This window comes from Camelus bactrianus, chromosome 3 (assembly GCF_048773025.1).
Source record: "Camelus bactrianus isolate YW-2024 breed Bactrian camel chromosome 3, ASM4877302v1, whole genome shotgun sequence".
Classification (NCBI taxonomy): Eukaryota; Metazoa; Chordata; class Mammalia; order Artiodactyla; family Camelidae; genus Camelus; species Camelus bactrianus.
In genome coordinates, this window is record NC_133541.1 from 121222388 (window position 1) to 121245081 (window position 22694).

A 22694-nucleotide genomic window follows, 5' to 3' on the forward strand; every position below is an offset into this window, starting at 1 on the left:
CTGCTCGGCCACCTCCCCATGCAGCACAAAGACAAAGAGCCGAGAGTCACAGAGCGTGGTGCCATACAGCTCCTCTGCACGTGGAGCTTCTCGAAGGTCTTGGCCAAGAGGCAGTCGGTAATGGTGACAAGGCCCACGACCTTGCGGTGGGTCTGGAAGTCGCTCCACCCATTCTCGGGCGCATAGTGTTGACTGTAGTGGATACAGAGTGCCCACTGCGAGCCGCAATGGATGTTCTGCCTCACCAAGGAGATTCGCTTATAGATGCAAAAGAAATTCTCCTCTGAGATGATCCCCACGGGTTGGACCACCACGGGGAGAGTCTGGTGGTCCTAAGCACACTGCACGTAGTCAGGGATGTTCATGTTGCAGGCCCTGACGAGAGGGAAGAGGAGACCGAGGTACATACTGTGCTGTGGGCTGCGGGCCTCACTGGGTTGCGGTGACCTGGTGTGTACCAGTCAGAAGGCAGGGGAAGCCCAAGCAAAGCCGTGGGTACAGTTTGTCCTCAGCGTCTGCACATGGCTACCGCAGCTCGGATCACATTACACAGCTTTTGCTCTAGGCTTCCGCCCTCTGCAGAAAAGGGTCATTTCTTGTTTTCTGTTTCCAAGCACCTAGCCAGGCACTGATGCAAAGTCAATGCTCAAAACTGCTGAATAAAGGAATGAATAAAGGAACTGCTTCCACACCCCTCAGCAGGATATAATGCAAAGAAACACAGTAGGATCAAAAGACCTGGATTTCAACTCCAATTTATTTGAACTCCTAAGCTGCAGAATACTTGATAAGAAAACTTGCTTTGGGGAAGAGAGTACAGTACAGTGGTAGAGCACATGCTTAGCATGTATGAGGTCCTGGGTTGAATCCTCATTACCTCATTTAAAAAAAATGAAACAAATAAATTAACCTATTTACCCCCCTCAAAAATATTTTTTGAATTCCAAATTCAAGAAAAAATAAACACCTTGCAATTGACACAACGTTGTAAACATGAGTATACTTCAATTAAAAAAAAAAATCCTTGCCTTACAAGAATATATCTGGATTATGGAACTTTACAAATGTAAAATGCCTAGGGTACCACCTGCATAAAAATAAGGAAATGTACAAATTCACTATCCCTCATTTATGAGCTATATTTCCTTTGGGGGGTTTATAACCTCTCAGAGCTAATTTTCTCAGATTAAAAAAAGAAGGAAATATTACCGGATTCTCCATACTACTGAAGAATCAGATAAACCTATGATAGCATCTGACCAACAGAGTTTACTCAATAAAAGCTTGTTCAATGAATGAATAAACAAGCAAAATGAATGCTGCTCCCTGCCACAGAGCATCATGTTGGTACTGCCTGGAAATTCCAAGCCCACGTTTCACCCGACTCTACACTAACCATGGGTGACCTGGGCAGGCCTGTGTGCTCCTCTTAACCCCAGTTTAATCATGAATAGAAATGAGGGCAATAACACAAACCTCAAAGGGTTAGTGAGTCATTACTGAATTGTATCCCAACTTTGCAAGATGGAACCTTTAAAGAAATTTGGGCAAAAAGTCCGTAGGCCCTCTCCATATTATCTCTTACAACTATATGGGAATCTACATTATATCTCAAAATTAAAAAGTCTAATTTATTAAAGAGGCTATTGAGGTTAAACGAGCTCACTGTCTCAAATAAGGAACACACAGTACAAATAGGTCAATGCCCAGCCCATGAGATACACTCAGTAAACATTCCCACTGAGCCCACTGGTCCCTCCAACTTCAGAGCACGATGATGTGTCCTCATGGCCAGAGGCCCCTGCACCTGAAACTAACAAAGCTAATGGTCCCCACTTTCAAGAGCCCCTGCCACCACCGTAGGACTAATTTTGTACTTGTAATTTTTTTCTTTATATTAAATAGAAAAACGTAATTTCATAGCCTTCAGGCCACCAAAACCTGACTACAGAGATCATGATGGCAGCCCTTCTTCGTGAAACAATAAAATGAAAAGCCATTTCCACAAGATCTCTGTGTAAATCTACTAGGGAACTTCATCCTGGACTGAGAGGAAGAGGACTGGGTAGGAGGGGGCAATCTGCGGCACACAGACCCATGGGCCACCTGTCCCACGATGGACTTTAGACCCAACACTCACCCTCAAGGAACTTCAAAATAGAAACTGACAGAGTGCTGTGGACAAGATTTTTTTTTTTTTTAAAGAAATCCCTTATTTCCTCGCAGGTTTTGTTTCTACCGAGAAACAAATGTCTTATGTGTATAATGTTTCACAAAACACTTAAATTATTATCACCCCAACTTGATGCATTAAGAAACTGAGGGAGAGAGGTTTATCACATTGTGCAAGATTAGAGAGAGGCAAAAAAAAAAAAAAAAAGATTTGAGAGAGGCCACGTCGGACACCGTATTTAACCCAAGCCGCTGTTCCAGTGCTCACACTAGAAAGTGCGATATACTGCCCCTTTCCTGCCCTCTCCCTGCAATAAATCTCTGAAGAGTCTTTTCTGTGCCACCTGGAATCACAATAACTTCAATTTTCCACAAAGAGCTATGTCACATTTTGGATGTGTCAAAATCTATATGTTGAATGGGAGGAGAGATTTGTGTTTTCTGTTTCTCAAAGGAAACATGGCTTAAAAGAAACTGAAAAGCACTTTTCTAGTCTAAGTCTTCATTGTGCAGAGAAGGAAAGGGAGGCTCAGAAGAGATGAGGAAAGGGCCTTATTAACAAATATTGCCTCAGCGCAGCACCAAGCCAGCCTTGGGCACTTCTGGGGGAGGATCTGGAAGGCCCAGGAGAATGAGTCTTAGAAAACGGAAAGAGAAGAAGCATACAAGGCCCCGTCTCTACACCACCATACAATGAAGTTCCACCAAATTACCCAGAATGGGTGCAGCCAACATTAATGTGGGATAAACAGGTTATAGAAACCTGGAAGTCTCAACCATAGTGGAAATTCCAACATTTACTTTGTTTTTTTTCCCAGTTCAAGCATCAGCTCAGTGGGCACTCTGTACCAGGAACTACACGAGGCCTGGGGTTCTCCCAAATACACAACTCTTATATCACGTGAGCAAACCACACACAGGCCCACCAGAAGGAAAATGCCCACAGATAAGGTGGAATTACTGAAACTGAAAGCAGCCAACCAGCATATATTACTAGCAAAAACGGTGCTGCTAGAAATAGACTCATTTACATAGAAAGCAAACTGTGGTTAGCAGGCAGGAAAAGGGGGATTAACAGATACACGTTAATAAATATAAAATAAATGACAAGGACCTACTATATAGCACAGGGAACTATATACAATTTCTTGTAATGAGTTGTACTAAAAACAATCTAAAAGATATATAGATACATATGCATATGTTTATAACTGAATCTCTCCTGTACATCTGAAAATAACATTCTAAATTGACTACACTTCAATAAAAAATAATTTTAAAAAATAAGTAAAAATAAAAGCAACGCCATTTAGAAAAAATAAAAGAATACTCTGATCCCCTCAGCTGTATGTGCTGGAGAATTCTGATTAAAAACACCAAGTCCACTGGATCACTCCAGCACTGGCTGTCACTCTTTCTGACCACCAGAGAGTCACTTGGCTTCAGTGATTTTATTTTCTCTTCTGTGAAAGGCTTCAGTTTGCAACTAACGATGTATGGAATCTCATCATTCACAAACCCAACAATTAATGAAGACTTCCCATGGGCCAGGCTCTGGAAATATGAAAATATAGGGTCCGAGATATTTTCATGGTTAGAAGAAATTTATGCCATAAAGACATTAATTCTTCTTGCTTTGATAGACTGATTCAATACAATTCTGTTTAGATTTCCTACCAGATTTTTTATGGGTAACAAGATAATTTATGGTCAGGAACAACCAAGAATCTTCTTTAGAACCAGCACTGGGAAGGTGGTGGATAGGTCAAACATTTCCACTGGTCTTTCTGAAGTGATGAAAACGTTCTAGAATATTAATGGTTGCACCACTGTGAATATGCTAAAGCTGCTGAATTGTAGCATTTAAGTGGGTGGACTTCATGGTGTGTGAACAATATCACAATAAAGACTTTAAATGAAAAAATATTTCTTGACAATTATTTTTCCCTCTATACAACTAGTCTGCCCCACAATTTAAGAAGAACCAAAAAACCAAAACAAACCAAATTTTGCCAGGAGCTCTTTAGGACTGCAATGTCCCTGAGTCTCCAACGCCTCTGGTGGTGCTGTTCCTGTTAACACACCCTAGCTGGGCTGGACTAGTTAGGGAATGTAACTATCTTTTTAAGATCGACGGTCACACGTTTCACCCTGGGAGAGGGAAAGATGGAGGGTGTCACAGCCTCATGCCTTCAGCTCATTTTTAACTGAATCAAGCCTTGCTTTCAACACTGTAATCCCTATCACTATAAAAACAGTGACATCATCAAGCACCGCCATCATAACACGTGAAAGTGTTCAAGGTACTTACCTGGGGCAGAAACACTGAGGGAGGAGACGGAAGCTCGCTCAGCACTGACGCTCCCTTTTCCCGACTCCACCAGGAGAAGCTGGGGTTCACAGCCTGAGGCTCTCAGCCCGGGGAGCAGCGCCCACACCACTGAGATGGCCCCCAGGGAGAGGGGAAGGGAGACGAGGGCAGCCCAGGGGTCGCGGGGCAGGGAAAGCCGGGGGGGGGGACGCGGGCTGTAGCCCCGCTCGGAGGCCAGCCCCAGCCCCAGCCGCCAGCCCCCATCCGGGTCCGCAGACCCCGCCCGCCCGGGACACAGCCCGCCCAGGGGCGGGGACGGGCCGGCGGCCGAGGAGAGGCAGCCCGGGAGGAGAGGACTCTCGGGCGGGAGAGGGGAAAGGGACTCCAGACGCGGACTCAGGGGAGCCCGGCTGGGGCGAGAAGCGGCAGGTGCACACCTGGCCCTGGACAGCTGTGGCCGGGGCGCCGGGGCAGGAGCAAAAGTCCTACCAGGCGAAAGAGCTGAGCAGAATTTGGGGCCGATCCCCTGCTCGGAGCTGGAGCTTCCAACACTCGTTCCAGCTGGCACCGACTGCGCATGCGCAGGAGGGCCAGCGATCCTCTCTGGGTTCTGTGAGAGAAGGTGGGGAAGCGAGGGACGGAGAAGATGGGAGGAGGATGGGAGAAGGGGAAAAGTGGAGGGAGAGACATGGACAGGAGGAGCAGAGAGAAGGCAGGGATCTGGAGGGTGGAGGAGAGTAGCAGAGATGGAGAGAAATAGTTTTAACTCTGGGGGCATCCTGAAGGAGGCAGCAGTCCTGCCTCTGCACACTTCTCTAAACCTTCAAGGCCCGCAGCTCATATTTTACCTCCATGGTCCATCCCTCCACCCAAGGCCTCTGCAGGACCCCTATGGGGATCACACCCGTTGCCCCAAAGTGGAGCTGGGTTTCCTTTTGCTCTGGGAACCAAGCACCCACAGGTGTTGTCGCTCAGAACTACCTTGGAAAGAGTACCTATTCCCCTTTTACATGCTGGGACACAGGCAGGCAAGATCTCTGCCTTACCTCCACTCTCCCAGGTGTTGTGCTGTCGGGGAGCGGGAGGTACGAGGTCAGATCCCAGAAGGAGCATACTGCCTGAGTGTTGGTGCATAGTCCCCATCCTTCCTGGGTAAACCACAACCCACCATCGGGGAACCATCAAGGGCTCACAGTATGTCCCTGGGTGTGGGATAGCTGTCCTCAATTCCAGTGCCCAGCTTGCTAGGAAGATAGGAGTGTTACTGAGTCCAAATTCATTCTCCTTAGTGCAGGACAGGCCAGTAAGTTGGGAGACCAGGTGTTGGGGCATGGAATAGCAACTTTCTGTAGACCTAGATGGCAAACTAATGTCCTGGAAAACCATCTCCCCAAGTCAGAATTCAGGCTTCTTTCCTACGAGCTTGGTTTTTGCAATCTTCTTGATGTAGGAATTCTTTGTTGTTAGAATCCTTTGTTCTTGCAGCTATCTGCCTGGGTCAGATCCCTGTAAACCTCCAACAAAACAAACTTTATTTTCTATTATGTAAATTGTTATCTTTATATGAATGGAAAAGTGTTAAATATCCTTAAAGGTCAGAGCCTTCAAAATAGGCTCTCCTGTATATTTTAGGCTCTAGGCAACATTGTTTTACAAGCAAGATGAAGCCTAGGAGACAGAGCACAGTGTTAAAGTCAAAGGAACAGATCAAATATGGAGTCAGATTTGTTCTTTTCTATTACCAGGGCAGAAGACACTTGAGGATTTAAATCCCTTTAAGTTAAAAATAAGTAATACTTTAAAGGAATTTACATACATAGGTCGGAATGTGCATGGCATATCTGGAAAACACACAAAGGATTGTAAACAGTGGCATCCACAGGGAGGGCTGAAAGAAGAGAGGATGAGGGAAAACTTCTTTCACTTGTGTAATTTTGTGCTCTGTTTGAATTTTTTTAACCACATGCAAGTATTTCTTTTTCAGTTAAAAAAATGTGTAATGGAGCAAAGGATTAGCAAGCTCAGCAAATACAGCAGCCATGGAATCACTGAGCCATCAATTTTGATTTAAGCCAGGAAGCATTTATTGACTCTCTCCTATGGGCCCAGTGCTATTTTAAGACTTCTTTTATTTTTTTTTATAAAATAATTTAGTGCTATTCCTCACCCCTGCCCATGGCTGGTGGAAAACCAACTGAGTTTTTATTGAGTTGTTTTCCAAGGAGTAGAGATCAGTTATAAACAGAACACATCTTCAGGGCAAAATAGGCGGAGTGGTTTACCAGCAGGCCAGATAGCTTTGAAGGTTTTTCAACAGAGGCACACAGAGGCTGAGAGAGAAAGCCTCCAGGACCCTATGAAAAGCGGCCCAAACTGCCTTCTCCATGGCACTACTGAAATAGGAAAAAACAATCTGACTCCATATTAGATCTGTTCCTTTGACTTTAACCCTGTGCCCTGTTTCCTAGGCTTAGTCTTGTTGGTTCTGCACCTTTTGTAAAACAATGTTGCCTAGAGCCTGAAATATACAGGAGAACCTATTCTCAAGGCTCTGACTTTGAAGGATATTAACACTTTTCTATTCACATAAAGATAACAAGTTACAGAATAGAAAACAACATTTGTTTGCTGGAGATTTACACGGATGTGACCCAGGTGAAGAGCTGCAAGAACAAAGGATTCTAACAACAAAGAATTCATACACCAAGTTTGCAACAACCAAGCATTCCCACTTCCCATTTTTAATATAAGAAGAGCCTGAAATCTGACTTGGGGTGATGGTTCCCCAGGACATTATTCTACCATTTCTCAGCTGGCTTTCCAAATTAAAGTCGCTATTTCTTGCCCCAAAACCTGGTCTCCTGATTTATTGGCCTGTAATGCACGAGCAGAACAAGCCTGGACTCTGAAACACAGACAATGAATGTACCCATTTGGTATATTAAATGACCTGTTTCTACTCATCTTCCTGAAGTTTTATTCTCTTGACCACTCCTGCTATGTTTATGAAAAACCTGTCATGTGGACACATTTCCACCTCTAGCCACTACCCTTCCAGGTAAGAACTGATGCCAAGAAGGCAATGGAAGTTGCTAGAAGGTATTACCTGGACAAAATAGAGCAGAAGTGGGTTCTGGCTGATGTTCAGGAGCAGGCTGGAACACCTGACAAGATGTTATAAGTACGGATAGACAGCTGGGCACCAAAGGAGAAGCTTCTAAACTTCCATGAGGGACTTGTTGGATAGGAAGGAAAAGTCCCAGACTGTAGCTCGGATCCCACCAAGAGCTTCCTGGGCGAGCCTGGGCAAGTAATTTAAAATTTCTAGGCCCGTGCTGTCCAACATGGGAGCCACCAGCAGCATGCAGGAGTATGAAGTTATTCTGTAGCCAGACAGAATTATAAAAAGACATTTTATTGCAAAGGCCCAGCAGGTGTAATATTTAAAAACGTTATTGGTTATCTTGACCTAACGAGTTATTTTTGTATGTGTAGGTTTCTGTGGTTTGTAAGGCCTGTGACTAATGATTCCGTTACAGTGAAGTATTTTGAAATTATAAGTTACTGGACACAGTACCCTCATATCACAGTTGAAAAAAACTGATCCACATAAGCAAGGTGATCTGACTTATTAGTTATGAGCAGGGGCTCTGGGGCCAGCCTGCCTGAGTATAAATTCTCACTCTGCCTCCAGGGGGTTCTGTGTGAATCTTGGACAAATTATTGTTGTTTTTGTTGTCGTTGTTATTATTTGTGCCTCTTTTTCCTTACCTTTTAAGTAGCGAGGAATATGTAGACTCTATCTCCTACTGTGTTGGCAGGATTAAATGAGTAAACGTCTGTGCTGCCCACTTCCCTGGGTTTCAGCATTCTCCAGGCAATCAGTGCCAAACTCAGAGGCATTCTCCACTGTCTTCGTCAGTCTGGGATGCTGTAACAAATTACCGTGGGTCGGGTGGCTTAAACAACCAGCATATTCCTTATGGTTTGGAGGCTGAGACTTTCAAGGTCAATGTATCCTTGAGAGGATTGCCAGCTCGAAGATGGCTGTCTTCCCAATATCTTCATATCCCAGAGAGCAGAGAGAAGCAAGCACTCTGGGGGCTTGTATAAGAACACTAATCCCATTCATGAGGGCTCTACTCTCATGACCTCATTTTATCCTACTAATCAACTCCCAAAGGCCCCGCCTCCCAATAACATCACCCTGGGAGATGAGGTTTCGACATATGGATTTTGAGGGGATGCAAACATTCAGTCCACACATCGGCTAAGTCTCCCCAACATGCAGTCATCAAACCTGTAGCTAATTTCAAAGTAATATTTATGTCTCTCTGCCCATTTCCATTCCTACATCCACTATCACGGAAGCCCTGTTACATTTTATTCCTTATTTTTCTGGTAGAGATTTAATTGATTCCTCTAACTCCAATGCTCCCCTCGCTCCAGTCTGCTTAACAGCCCTGCCAGGTAGGTCTTCCTTAAAACACCTTCCCACTTCACCTGGTTGTTTTTTAGTTGTAAATGTCAGAATCCTCTCCACACCCCATCCTATACCTTTAATCCGTTACACTACGGCTCACTATGTTATTTTCCTCTTACCAATGTAAGAAATTTCCATAAGCTTAAGAGCTTAAACCAGCACAGATTTATCAGCTTATGGCTGTGGAGGTCAGAGATCCAACACATTTCTCATTGGGCTAAATTCAAGATAGCAGCAGGGTTCCTTCCTTCTAGAGGGTCTAGAAGAGGATGTTTCCTTGTTGTTGTTTTTTTTTCCAGTTTCCAGAGGTCACCCAACTTCCTTAGCTTGTGCCCCACGACTTCCTCCATTTTCATGGTCAGCAGCCTTTCTGAACATTGCTCTATGGCTACACCTCCCTCTGAATTTAAACTCAGCTGGGAAATGTCCTCCATTTCAAGGACCCCTGTGATTACATTCGGCCCACCTGGACAATCCAGGCTACTCACCCTATTGTCTCATCTCAGGATCCCCTTGTCCCATCCCATTCAGGCATTATGGATGTGGCTGTGACACTCACCTTGTGTAACATTTCCTCTAATGGGCATTTTATGGTTCAAGGCACATATGAATGACTTTTTGTTTTTCTTCCTTAGCCTTTCTACATTCAGTATGTCTGGTGAGATTATATGAATCCTTTTTATTTGTCCCCCTGCACTAATCTTTAATAATGTATCATGGGTTTAAAATGCTAACTGATAGACAATTTAGAAGACAGAAATCCTCTAAGATTTTTGTCCTAAAATATCTGTCATGCATTTTGCCATGTACAGTAACATGTCACAGGTGGCTACCCTGTGGCCGGGGAGGGACATGATTCTGCCATCACACTCCCCTCATTCTCACCAATGTGCTGATCACCTAACCAAGTACCTATGCTCCCCGCTTCGCTCACTTCCTCCTCCTTTCCATTGACTACCCTGTTCCCATCGCTTCCTTCATTCAGCACATCAGGATTTCATGACCACATTCTTCTCTAAATGGAATGGGTGTTTTGAATCTAATGTCTGACAACTGTTCTTACTGTATATGCACACACTGACCTGCACATAACCCCGTCCAGCTCTTTATTTTCCTAGAATCTCCCAGAGGAATCAGTTCCATGATGGTGGTGATGATGATGATGATACTGACAATGATGACAGGGACCTCTCAAGGATTCTGATAAAGAGGGAATCAATAAAGGGAGGGAATCATTGCAAAATTGCCCCAGAGACAGGCTTAAAAGTAAATAACTGCTATAGTGTTTAATGAAATTGACTAATATTTAACTATTTTTAAAACTTTATATCACTGAATTTAAAATTTTAACGGGAATTCTCATTCACCAGTAACCAAGATTCAACTCTAGGACCAAAGTCTAAGGATTTCAATCTTCTAACAAATTGTCCACTAGCCTTTTAAACACGTGATCCTTTTAAAAAGCTTAGTGCTGGGCTGAAAATAAGCAGGATTCATATAATCTCATAAGACACAGTGAATGTGGAAAGACTAAGGAAGAAAAACAAAAAGCCATTCATAACGTCTTGAACTTCACGTTGCTCACAGGAGAAAATGTTAGCCAAGGTGAGCGTCACATCAACATGACACTTGAGTGGGATGGGGAAGCTGATCTTCCTCATCAGACATTTATCCTGATTTGTTAGATGCCAACACAGTTTCCTCATTGGATTTGCTTCTAACAAGTATGGAAGAATTTACGTTCTACCAAAAGCAGTCTAAACATTTTCCCCTGCTGTCAGGTCTCTGGACTGAATGTCCCCACAAGAAGGACATGAATATGTTTCATAGGGAATTCTTCCTGAGAAGCAACAGGATTTTCGAGGGAAGAACTGCAGGCCCCCCATGGAGGGCTGGAGGAGGGCTAGAGGGGGCACTGGAAAAACAGCAGGAGTGAGTTCAGATACTACCGCTCAGGTTGCCAAAGACAGCATTGCTATCTCTGAGGATATGACATTCTCCCAAAAGTTCCATGAGTGAAGGTACCTGTGAACACTAAGCAGGTTGTTAAGAAAGAGCAGCACATAATTTGCGTCACAGCTCAATTACAGTATGTTTTGTTATTTGGAAAATAATTAGCCCATTTTCCTTTGAAACTGCAGCAGTAGCAATAGAAATAAAAAAGGCTGAGACATCTTGGAGAAAACAATCAATAAACAATTCTAAATCTGCAGGATTCCTTGACGATATGCAAGCAGTGAGCTAGATGTGTGCTGCAGATACCTCTTACTGCAGGGCTCACTCCTGCAAAGCATAGAACTAGTTTTCTCAGCAGACAGAGGGAACCAAGTCAAGATTCCAAATCTTGAGAGATTTACTATATGGCAGGAAAGATCACAAAGTACATCCAGCCAAATATGAATAAATGTAATCAAATATTATCAAATGTGATTGGAGCACAGATGAAACAGAAATTCCTTTCACCTGGGATCTAGAGAGACTTCTTCAGAAAATGTGGCTTTGGAGATGGCCAAAGACATGGGTGGAATTTTGGCAGAACAGGATGTAAGGAATTTTAAAACTGATTCTAAATTTCATATAAAAATTCAAAGATCCCAAATATCCAAAACAATTTTGAACAAGGAAAACAAAGTTGGAAGACTTTCACTATCTGATTTTCAGCCTTTTTTTTTTTTTTTTTTTTTTTTTTTTTTTTTTAACTACAGTATTCAGAAAGTATGGTGTTGGTGTAAAACAGGAAAATAGAATAATGGAGCAGAATAGAATGTTCAGAACTAAACCAACACTTATATAGACAATTGATTCTCAAAAAGGATGCAGTGGAGGAAGGATCTTTTCAACAAGTAGTGCTGGAAGAATTAGACAGTGAAATGCAAAAAAAAAAAAAATGAACTTTGATCCACACCTCACAAAATATACAAAAATTAAGTCACAATGGATCATAGATCTTAATAGGAAATCTAAAACTATAAAACAGCTAGGAGAAAAAGCATAGGCTTAAGCTTTATGACCTTGGGTTTGGCAAAAATTTCTTTGCTATGACACCAAAAGTATAATGTATTTTAAAAAGAAACTGATAGAGTGAACTTTATCAAAATGAAGACTCTTCAAAGCTGTTCTAAACACTGCTAAGCAAATGAAAAGACAAGCCATAGACAGAAGCTATTTGCAGATCATATATCTGATAAAGGTCTCTCTTTGTATCTGATCCAGAATAAAGAGGTGTCAAAACTCAATAATAATGCAAACACCTGAATGAATGAATGAGGCCAGAAAACACACTTCAGTAAAGATATCCAGATGGATAATAAGCATATGAAAAGATGCTGATTAAAGATGCCATTAATCATCAGAGAAATGCTTTTAAAAACCAAAGTGAGATACTAGTACACATACATACAAGAATGAATACGATTAGAAAGACCGACCTTACAAAGTGCTGGTAAGGAAGTAGAGCAACCAGAGCTGATACACACCACAAGGAATTTACAATAGTGCAATCATTTTGGAAAAGTCTTTTACAGTTTCTTTAAAAAAGGTAAATACCTATCTACCATATAACCCAGATATTCCTCATCTGGTGCTTTAGAAAAGAAAAGCATATGTCCATATAAAGACTTGTAACCAAATATTCACTGCAATTTTATTTATAATAGCTCAAGTTGTAAATAACCCATGCATCCATCAAAAAGTAAATGGAGAAACAAATGATGGTCTATCCAAACACTGCTCACAACAAACTATTCAGTAAAAACTCAGCACTAAACAATACTCTGCTATAAGAAAAATAAGCTATTAATACAGCAACACAGATGACTCTCAAAATAATTACACTGAATGAAAGAAGTCAGACAACATAGAGTAGATACTGCATTAATCCATTCATACAAGGATCTTGAAAATGCAGACCAATATGTTGTGATGGAAAGCAGATCAATGGTTTCCAGGGGAAGAGATGGGGAGGGAGGGAGGGACAACAAATGGCAGGAGAGAAGCTTTGTGGGTGATGGGTATGTTCACTCTCTTGAATGTGGTCATGGTTTCTTGGGGATATACTTATGTCAAAACGTATTAGCTGTACACTTTATACGTGTGAAAATTACTTTGCCAAGTATACCTCAAAGCTGTTTTAAGAAAAAAGGCACTTCAGTCCTGATCCACCTCAGCGCCTGATTGGAGCGACATGATCAGTCCCTCACCCTGTTTGCCTAACAGGAAGGTAGAAAACCTCTCACGGAAAATAACATATGGATTTTTCATTTGCAATGTCTGCCATGTAATAAAGAATTTCAAGACATGCAACATGTCAAGACTATATAACGGATAATATGAGAATAAGAAACATTAGACAAAGGATGCAAACCCCCAGGTGATGTAGGCATCAGAGTTACCAATAAAGGCTATAAAATACTTTTAATATATTCAAGAAAATAAGGAAATTATGGGAGAATAGACAACAGGGTAAAGACTTTCACCAGAGAAATATACTGGAATGTATTTTTAAGAGAAATCAAACAGATACTCTAGAACTGAAGCTTTCAGCTCAGGAAACAGGTAAACAGAGCTAATTAGGATCGCTTTTAAGTAAAACTTTCAGTAATGCCGGGTAAAATACAACAACAAATGTAACACAGAGCTAACTATGGAAAGAGAAGTTCCCAGGTGACAATACAAAGAGGACACTTAAAGCCCAGAGTGGTAATCTTGTGAGCTGATGCCACCACACCCTGGAGGGAAGGGGTTTTAATCTGCACATAAATAGAGATACAATGTCCATTTAGGAAAAAGGGTCCATACCAGATGTAGAAGACTCTTCCTTTATATCTATATAGTCAGAGACAGAGATGTAAAGTGGCAGCAGAGGTCACAGTGACACAGGGCCCTGGGCCAAGGAGTGTGAACACCTCTGCAAGCTGGGAAAGGTAGGAAGACGAATCCCTCCCTAGAGCCTCGGTGTGGAACGTAGCCTTGGCCACACGTTGGTTTTAGCCCACTGACAATGACTTTGCACTTCTGCACAATAGAACAGTGAGATGATGAATGTGTATTGCTTTAAGCCACTGAGTCTGTGGTCCTTTGTTACAACAGCAAAAGGAAAGAAACTCAGGAACCAACATGAACATGAACCCCAAGCTGCCTGCTGTGCTGGCAAGAAGTTCTTTGTCTCTGAACCTGGGGGAGTCTCCTGTCTTCTGGCAGCATCCACAAACTACCTCATGCTAACTTGACAGCTTGCAGAGGGTTAAATCTTAACCCTGCACAGTTCTTGATATTTAGTTAATAAAAATGATGGTGTCATCATGGGTATTTTTCCATCTTTTAAATACCCTTCAGTCTTCTAATAAAGCTACCTCTAATTGAGAGACAGTGTAAATAGTTTTCAAACTTCATAATAAATAACTGTGGTTTTATTTGGTTACTTAAATTATGAGTAATAATATTCACATTAGTAAAAGTTATTAAAATCAACATTGTTTAATGAAAATATCATTTCTTTTTGCATGAACATGTATTAACTACAATAAATGTTCCATGCTTTGTTCTACGATTTACTGTTAGAGCCTTAAAGAATAATATTTTCCTCAAAAGATATTATGGCAAAGGGATTTCTTTTGGTGGAACAGTTCCTGCATCAAATCTGGTGCATGGCTCAGGCCACTGGGAACCTAGAGATGATAGATATTAGGAGGCATTTTAAACACAAAATGATTTTTAAAGGAATTAAACAACTGGATGTGTGAAAACAAAGAATCTGAGAATATTCTAGTGAAATAAATGTATTTTTCAGCTTAAGCAAGACACTGGGTGAATAAATCTAAAATGAAAAAACCACCCAGAGATCAGCAGTGAGTCATGCATGCAGTGTGACTGATCAAAACCAAGTTGTTTCCAAACCAGTGTGCAGGCTTGATGCCTTCATGAATCAAGTCTGTGTGGCACCAGGCCATCTCGAATACATGTTGATGAGGTATTTATAAGCCCTTCACCATCCCAGCACAAAGCCCACACATGAGCCACAAGACCATCACCTACACATCTGCAAAAGACACAGCATGGTGAATAGCACTTTTCTTGTTCAGTAGCCGGTGGCAGGGCACTGTGAGCAGACAGAGATACAGGGACACAGAGACACAGAGGCACTTCCCCTCACTCAGCTGATAACCTTCCGTGCATTCCTGGGGACAGGATTGTCATAAAATGCACCATGGATTGATCCTCCTCCTAGGAAAGGAACGGTAGGTCTGTCCTCAGGTTGGAGCAAGGGTGGCCGGAGGATCTCAGAAGAGCTGTTTCAGCACAACCAATAGAAATGTCTGCCACCGTGACCACGAGAGACAGGTCTCCTGCCATCCCGGTAGGCACCTGGGCTCCTGACAAAAGCTGGGCTCAGTAAAGGCTTGAGTAGAAGGCACAGACCTGAGGGATGCCCCAGCAAGAGACAGGAGGTAGGGCCTGGTTTATACTGCTCTGGGTGTATCCCAGCCTCATCAGAATACGAAATCAGAAATTTGCAAAACAGCAGAGCTGGGATGGATCATCTACTCCAGACTCCTCACCTTACAGTTTAAAGGGTGGCAGCCCTGGGAGGCAAAGCAACGTGCTAAAGGCAGAGCGTGGAACTGGCAGCGCCAGATGAAACGCACCATGGCAACCCCCGTTCAAGGCCGCTGACACTGAGGAAGGGGCCAAGGTTTCCAACGAGGAGAATGAGACAGTGTAAATACTTTGTTCCCCCCAAAACCCCAAATGGCACAAAAACTAAGGCACAAAAACTCACCTTAACTAGCTCTCTTCTGAGGGGGCTCTCTTCTGTCTCCGTCTTTCTGTCTGTCTCCATTTCTCTCTCTCAGACACAAACACATACAATTTTGTGAAAGGGGACTTCCTGCCATACAAAGACAGACTTCACATCCTCAGAGAAACACTTGACAAAGCACATTTCCAATTCAAGTCTTTGTGTGAGGTCTGGGCAACTGGCTTATTTTCTAGAACAATATGTGGTTCCAAAATCAGGAGATCATCTTCCCCAAAGGAAGAGTTCTGGTCCGTGTTGATGAAGCTGGGGGTGTCACATTTCATGAGCCCGTTCGGCTCCTCCTCTGGCCACCTGCTGCATCTGATGGCTTCCTGGAGCCGAACATCACTGTCAAGGGCTATGGTTGGGATACCAGCTTTGGCCTTGTCCAAGCGGTCCACTTCATTGACGTAGCAGTGAAAGAGGGACCTAGATTCGTCATTGTGCTGCCAGAGAACCCCTTGGGCACCAGCGGTCTTCCAAAGTCCGACACAAAGCTGTTCAGTCTGAATCTCTTCTCGGGAGACTCTGCATTGCAATAAAGAAAACCAAAATAAAAGATCGCTCACACTCTAGCTCGGTGACCTGAAGACTTATAGTTTTTGATACCTGCTGAGAGCAAATCCCTGCACAGAGCATGCTGACAAGCACTGGAAGTGAGAGACATCACTTTCGAACACATACAATTACACCCAAGGCAAAAGTCTCGTGAGGGCCCTTGGACCATCCTGAAAAGACATCGCTCCCTGAGAATCCTCAATACTGGTGCATCGCACACCAGTGTTTCTCAGTGGGACACTCAGATCATCTTCATCAGAATTAGTTAAAGTGCTTCTTAAAGTGCAGAATTCTGGGGTGCACACCCTCAGTGTCTCCAGAAGTAGGGACCGGCAGTCTGTATTTTCATAGCCACCAAGATCACTAAACATGCTCAAGTTTAGCACCGCGGTCTACATCGGGTCACCTGAGCATCGACAATGCTGTCTCATGGGGTGGGGGGGGTGCCATGTGTGTCAGTGTGCTGTCCTACCCACGTGTATCCCCTGATTCTCAGAACTGACAGTGCAGTCCCATTGGGCAAGAAATACCACCATTTCACAATGCATACTCAGGGCGCCTGACTGACAGATACAATCAGTGCTAGGAAAGGGGACAAAACTCAGGTTCCTCATCGCTTGTTTCACTTACTGTGGGACAAATGATCAATTCAAGGGTAATAAATCAGTGTATGAGTGAATAACATGACTCTCGTTAGTCCCACGAGTGCCTGGAAGAGCGAGCCTGGGCACACTGAGAATCATAACAGCCCATCTACTTAATTGTCATCCTCCCCAGATTTATGTAAAGGTTACTTCCACCCAGGCAGTGACCCCTGAAGGGCAAGAATCATGTCTGAACACACTCTCAAATCCAGAACAGAACCTGACAACAATTAGGCTCTGGGGTCTGTGTTTAGCGAGTGTGGAATCTCAGTGATGCCAGCTCTTAGACCTTGCCTTCCCATCCCACCCCTCACGATATGGCCCTTATGACCAGCTCTCCCGGGGCTGGGGCCATGGAACCCATTTACAGGACTGGAAGAATCTGATCATGTAAACCATCCCCCAGATTATCACCAAGAGTCACCTGCATTTCAGGGATCAGTAATCCCAGAAGCTTTGCAGTTCAGGCAGCTGAGGGATTTTTATATCAGCTCTGTCTTCTACTGTGACTGCCTGGGTGACATCAGACAAGGAATTCTCAAAAGCCTGAGCTTTTCCTTTCAGGAATAATCTAAATAAAAAATCTCGTTGACCACTCAACAAGTGTGATGTGAAGATCAATGATTTACACAGGAGTACAACATTCACTAGGTCATGGATTTAGAATCAGAGAAAAATCATTTGAGAAAGATTGACAGAATGTAGCTTTAATGCAAATTTAAGTATTCTTACCTTTCAGTAAATCATCTTCTTCCCCAACTTATCACTTCACCCAAGTTTAAAAGATGTTTGAGAACAGGGATGAGTGTGCCAGCAATCTGGGACCCAATAACCTAAAATGTCACCTAGGAAAAAGAGGGGAGTAACACATTTTTAAAAAGCATGGTGAGGATGGCGGGGCCATCCCCCAACTCCAGACTAAGAAGCTCTAAGTAATAGATTTCCTGCCTGCCTGGGGCATCAGCTGATGTGAAAACCCACCCAGAAACCTCACTGTCCAGCAGCTCCTCCGTAACACAGGCTACACTTTCTCAGAATTAAGAATTGGGGCCAGTAACCACTTCGCTGAAGAATAAAGTCAAAGAAGAAGAAGAGAGTTCTGCCCCTCCCCAGGGGAGAGCCCAGACCTTGGGCTGCATGCACTGAGCCCACCTCCCAGGAGAAGGATAAACTGGAGAAGGGCGTCCTGCGAAACTGGGGCAGCAAATGTTCAGATGGGAAAAAATTGACCGGCTGGCCAGGGACAGCCCCCTCCGTCGCTGCCTTGGCGGCTGCCTCCGCCCCCTCAGCACATCCTGCCCATTTCCGGTGGTTAAGCTGTCAGGGAAACAGTGCTTTGCGACCTGGGGCAACAGAGGCTGCCCCCAGGCCAAGCTGCGGGGGAAATGGGATCTAAACCACCAGCTCCCAAGCGGCAAGCTCCATACCCCCGCCAACAACCCGCCGCCCCCGCAGCCTACAGCACCCAAGGGCAATATGTCCTGGAGAAGGGTGACCCGGGAATGAGGGGCAGCAGAGGCCACCCCCACGTCAGGCCTCCAGAGAGATGGGAGCTTATCCTCCAGCCCGCCAGGGGCAGACCCCCCTCCTCTCCAACCCCTGATGTCACCGCGCCCACCTCCCAGGAGCAACCTGACCGGGTGTGGGGTTTCAGGCTAATCTTGGGCGGGAGAGGCCGTCCCCAGGCCAGGTCAGGGGAGAGGAGAAGAAGTGGCCCCATTAGGCGGGGCAGCCGGCCGTCGCAGCTGCCTCTGCCCCTCGACAGCATCGCGCCCGCCTCCCAGGAGCAAGCTGACCTGAAGACGGGCATCTGGCTTCTTGGGCAGCAGAGTACGCCCCCAGGTTTGGCCGTGGGGAAGAGGAGAGCAAATTGACAGGCTCCGCGCTGCAGGTCCTCTACCCCTGCTGTCGCCTCCCCCACACTTTAAAGGCACTTCCCAGGGCGCCCCTCCCCCAGCAGGCTAAAAGGGACAGGTGTGTCTGATGATCTGAGGCAGGAGAGGCCACTCCCACACCAGGCCATCGGGGAGACGGGAGCCAATCCACCAGCTCCCCAGGCAGCCCCCTACCCCCACAGCAGCCACCGCTCCTGCCCCCTGACCTCACGGTGGCCGCCTCTAGGGAGCAGGCTGACCTGGAAATGGACTTCCGGCGAACTAGGGACAACAGGGACCGCCCCCAGGGCAAACCATGGGGAGAAATGGGAGCAAATGGACCGGCTCCATGGGAAAACCTGCCGCTGCTGCCACCACCCCCAACGTAACACGCCCGCCTCCTGGGGCCAGGCTGACTAGGATACACGTGTCTCTTAACCCAGGGCAAGAGACACCGCCCCCAGGACAAGCCGCGGGGAAGATGGGAGCAAATGTGCCCGCTCCCCCGCTGCAGGCCCCCGACCCCCGCCACCCGTGCACCCTGACTACCCTGCCTCCCGCCCCCAACAGGCAAAGTGGGAAAGGGTTATCCCGGGACCTGGCGCAGCAGAGGCCGCCTGCAGGCCACGCGGCACAGACATGGGAGCTAATCCTCAAGCTCCCCCGGGGCAGCCTCCCTATCCCCGCAGCCACCACCTTCCCAGCCCCCTGACTGCACCGCACCCATCTCCCAGGAGCAAGCTCACCTGGAGTCGGACCTCAGGCAAATCTCTGGCGGCAGAGGTCGCCCCCAAGCCAGGCCGCGGGGGAGAGAAGAAATGGAGCAGCTCCCTGGAACGGACCCAAACCCCCAGCCGCCGCCGCCGCCGCCGCCGCCGCCTCCCAGGACCAAGCTCACCTGGAGACCGGCGTCCCGCCTCTACGGCAGCAGAAGCCGCCCCTGGCTCCGCCGCGGGGGAGAGCGGAGCGAATTGACCGGCTTCCGTGCGGCAGCCCCCCTATCCCCGTGGGCCCTGCACCTTAACCGCACCGCCTCCACTCCCCACTAAGCAAGCTGAGTGGGACAGGTGTGTGAGGCGACCTGGGGCAGCAGAGGCCGCTCCCAGGCCCGGCAGCCGGGAGAAGGCAGCTATTCCATCAGTTCGCCAGGGGCAGCCCCGCTCCGCCCCCTTGCCGCTGCCACCGCCCCCGACCTAACCGCCCCACCACCCAGGAGCAAGCTTAACTGGAGTCCAACATCTGGCGAATCTCCGGCGGCCAACGCCCCCCCAGGCCAGGCTGCAGGGAAGAGAAGACATCGACCGGCTTGCCCGGGCAGCCTCCCACCCACCGCCGTCGCCGCCCCCTCCGACCCCTCCGCCAACCCAGACCATTGCACCAATCTCCCGGGGTCAGGCTGACTGCGAGGATGTGCACTTGCCTTCTGACCCTGGCCACGTGCCTGAGCACCTTCCTGCACCCCTACACTCCCTGTACCTCTGCACCCCTGCCACTCTCTGCACTTCCGCACTGCCTGCACCCCCGCATCCCCTGAACTGCCTGCACCCTCCACAGCCCCTGCACCCCTGCCACCACTTACACCTTTGCACTGCGTACACTCCTGCACCCCTGCTTGTCCCACACACCACCTCTTGGGCCTGTGGCAGAGTCTCTGCTGTTAGACCAATGCACAGGAACTCACATCTTTGTCAGTATATGATGCATCAGTGGACGTCTGGGGTTGGCTGCAGGAAGGTACATGTTCCCGGTCACTAGCCTGGGCCACTAGGGTGATCTCTGTGAGGTCACCCAGGACGGGCTCAGAGATGCTGTTCTCTGGGAAGAGAGGAGTTGAAACCGGTCTTGAGGGCAGAGCTGTGCTCACCAGGTCGTCCACGCTTCATGTTTTACACAGGGTTTCGGAGAAGTGAAATTGATCCGGCCAAGTAAGACCGGCCTGCTGTGCGCCCACCTCAGTCCTGGGCTCTGAGGCAGACCGACAGGCTCCCACCATCAGGACACAGTTTGGGCACCTGAATGGTCCCTTGGAGGCATCCTATCACTTCTCGGGAAGAAGTCCGGCTGCTTCCACCCTATGGCCCTCCCTCCCACTGTGCTGGCCTCAGGAAGGTTCCTTATTTGGGGAAGAATGCAGCCCACACCCTACCCCACCCCTCACCTTTCTCTAACCCAGGCTGGTGCTTTCTCTGCCCTTCAGAGTCTGGAAAGCCATTTCTCTTCAGGTATGTCCCTTCTGAGATGGACTTGCTTCCACTCAATTCTAGGCGAGGATGCACCATGGAATGCACTGGGTAAGAGAACCAAAATAAATAGTTTCTTCTGTGAGGTTTTCTGTTTATCTACTGGGGCTGGGCTGTGTGTAGTTTGCTACAGCTATTCGTGCGAGAGGCTAAAGCCACCCGTGTGTCCTTGTTTTCATCTCCCCGCTGTCTTTGGGTTTTCCCTAGACACTCCTGAGACATTTACTTCTTTTAATTTTATTCCTGTTATTACACAGGGGCTCTACTGACATGGAGGTAAGGTGTTGGGGGAGCGGGACAGAGCAGGGCTTCTGTAGTCCTGTGATTAGTTCTCATTGAGCCTGTGCCCTGAGCTGTGACCTCCACAAGTGTGTCTCTTTCCCCCACCCCAATTTGGGTGACACAGAAGGTATTTCCCTTCCCCCAGGTAGGTTAGGCTCTGGTAAAATAAATTCTCATAAAAAAAAAACAAAACACAACCCCCCACAATGGAAGAGAATGTTCTGGGTGTATTTCAATAGAGCTATTTTTTCCTTTCCTGGCAGGAACCATGAGGAGTTTTCCTATGATCTTCACTCTGAGAACAGGATACGGTCCTGGATGTAAAATGCATGAAAAAGAGCAGGGGGCCCCTGTGACTGGCCCCCTGGAGTTGTCACACTCGGACTTCCCCACGCTGAGCCTCCAGCTGGCCTCAGGGACCTGTTAAATCTGCCTGCCCCCGGGGTTCTTACAAAAGCGGGTTCTGCCCTGGGAGCTGTGACTCTCCAAGCCTTCCCGGCTGCCTCTCTGTGTTGGGAGCAGCTTTCCCCCTCAGTTTTCTTGTGGATCTAAGAAGAGCAGTGGGTTTGCAGCTCCCTCAGCTCTGGTGTTGTTTTCAGGACAGAAGGAGCAACTTCTGAGCTCCACACGAGCTGGACCAGAGGCTGGAAGCCTCCTCTCCTCTGCCTCCATGCAGACAATCAGTGGCTGTGGTTCTGGCCGAGTTTCTGAAGATGTGGATTTAAACACACACATCCCAGCCCCCACAGGAGCACACAGTCCCATAAATCCCTACAACTTCCACTGGTAACTACGGAACTGATGAGGACACGGGTTTCGGGGCTGCAGAGGCCTGACTGCATGACTTTCTCCGTGGCCTATTAATGTGGTTATTATGGGCCTTGTCTGAAGTGGCTTGCTTACCGCACCTGGTACATGGGAAATACAAAATAAGTACTAGAACCTCCACTTTTTCTCCCTCTTGGGCCTTCCAACCTAAAAATAATACGTGAACTCAGATGGCCTAGTCACCACAATGAGGTCGGACCAGCCCGGCTCTCCTGAGTGATGGGCACTGACTTGTGCATTAACTCGGAACAGTAGGGGAACCGCCTTCCTCTAACTGGGCCTCTCCCCACACCAGGCACGCCCTCAGCTGAGAAGGGGCCAACTCCCCCATTGAGGTGTGTGCTGGTGGCTTCAGTGTGACCTGGCCCTGCCGGGACATGAACCTGCAGTGAGGTGGAGTGTCAGGAGGAGGGGGGGTCCCTGCTGGGGGAGCAGGGGGCCCGGTAGCACCCTGCGCAGCCTGGTGCCTGGGGCTCCCCAACATCTCCTACGGCCCCCGGGTCGGC

The 22694-nt window shown here is 46.7% G+C and overlaps 1 protein-coding gene across 7 annotated transcripts in view; it reads right to left on the reverse strand.

Moving 5' to 3' along the window:
* LOC141577129 (uncharacterized) overlaps positions 1 to 22694 on the reverse strand; it is a 177025-nt gene that overhangs the window by 147207 nt on the left and 7124 nt on the right. The window contains exons 7-16 of one of the 7 annotated variants that reach the window (XM_074361176.1): positions 20997 to 21125; positions 20520 to 20653; positions 20065 to 20116; positions 19585 to 19778; positions 18761 to 18781; positions 18117 to 18281; positions 17697 to 17809; positions 15745 to 16290; positions 8255 to 8414; positions 4484 to 5203 (exon numbers count right to left, since the gene is read on the reverse strand). In XM_074361176.1, coding sequence (XP_074217277.1) covers positions 17798 to 17809; positions 18117 to 18281; positions 18761 to 18781; positions 19585 to 19778; positions 20065 to 20116; positions 20520 to 20653; positions 20997 to 21125 — 707 coding nt within the window. In that variant the 3' untranslated portion in view covers positions 4484 to 5203; positions 8255 to 8414; positions 15745 to 16290; positions 17697 to 17797. Of the gene's footprint in view, positions 1 to 4483; positions 5204 to 8254; positions 8415 to 14352; positions 15641 to 15744; positions 16291 to 17696; positions 17810 to 18091; positions 18282 to 18582; positions 18782 to 19584; positions 19779 to 20064; positions 20117 to 20519; positions 20654 to 20996; positions 21126 to 22694 lie in introns of those variants that run through there. The other 6 variants (XM_074361173.1, XM_074361175.1, XM_074361174.1 and 3 more) reach the window with 6 other exon arrangements.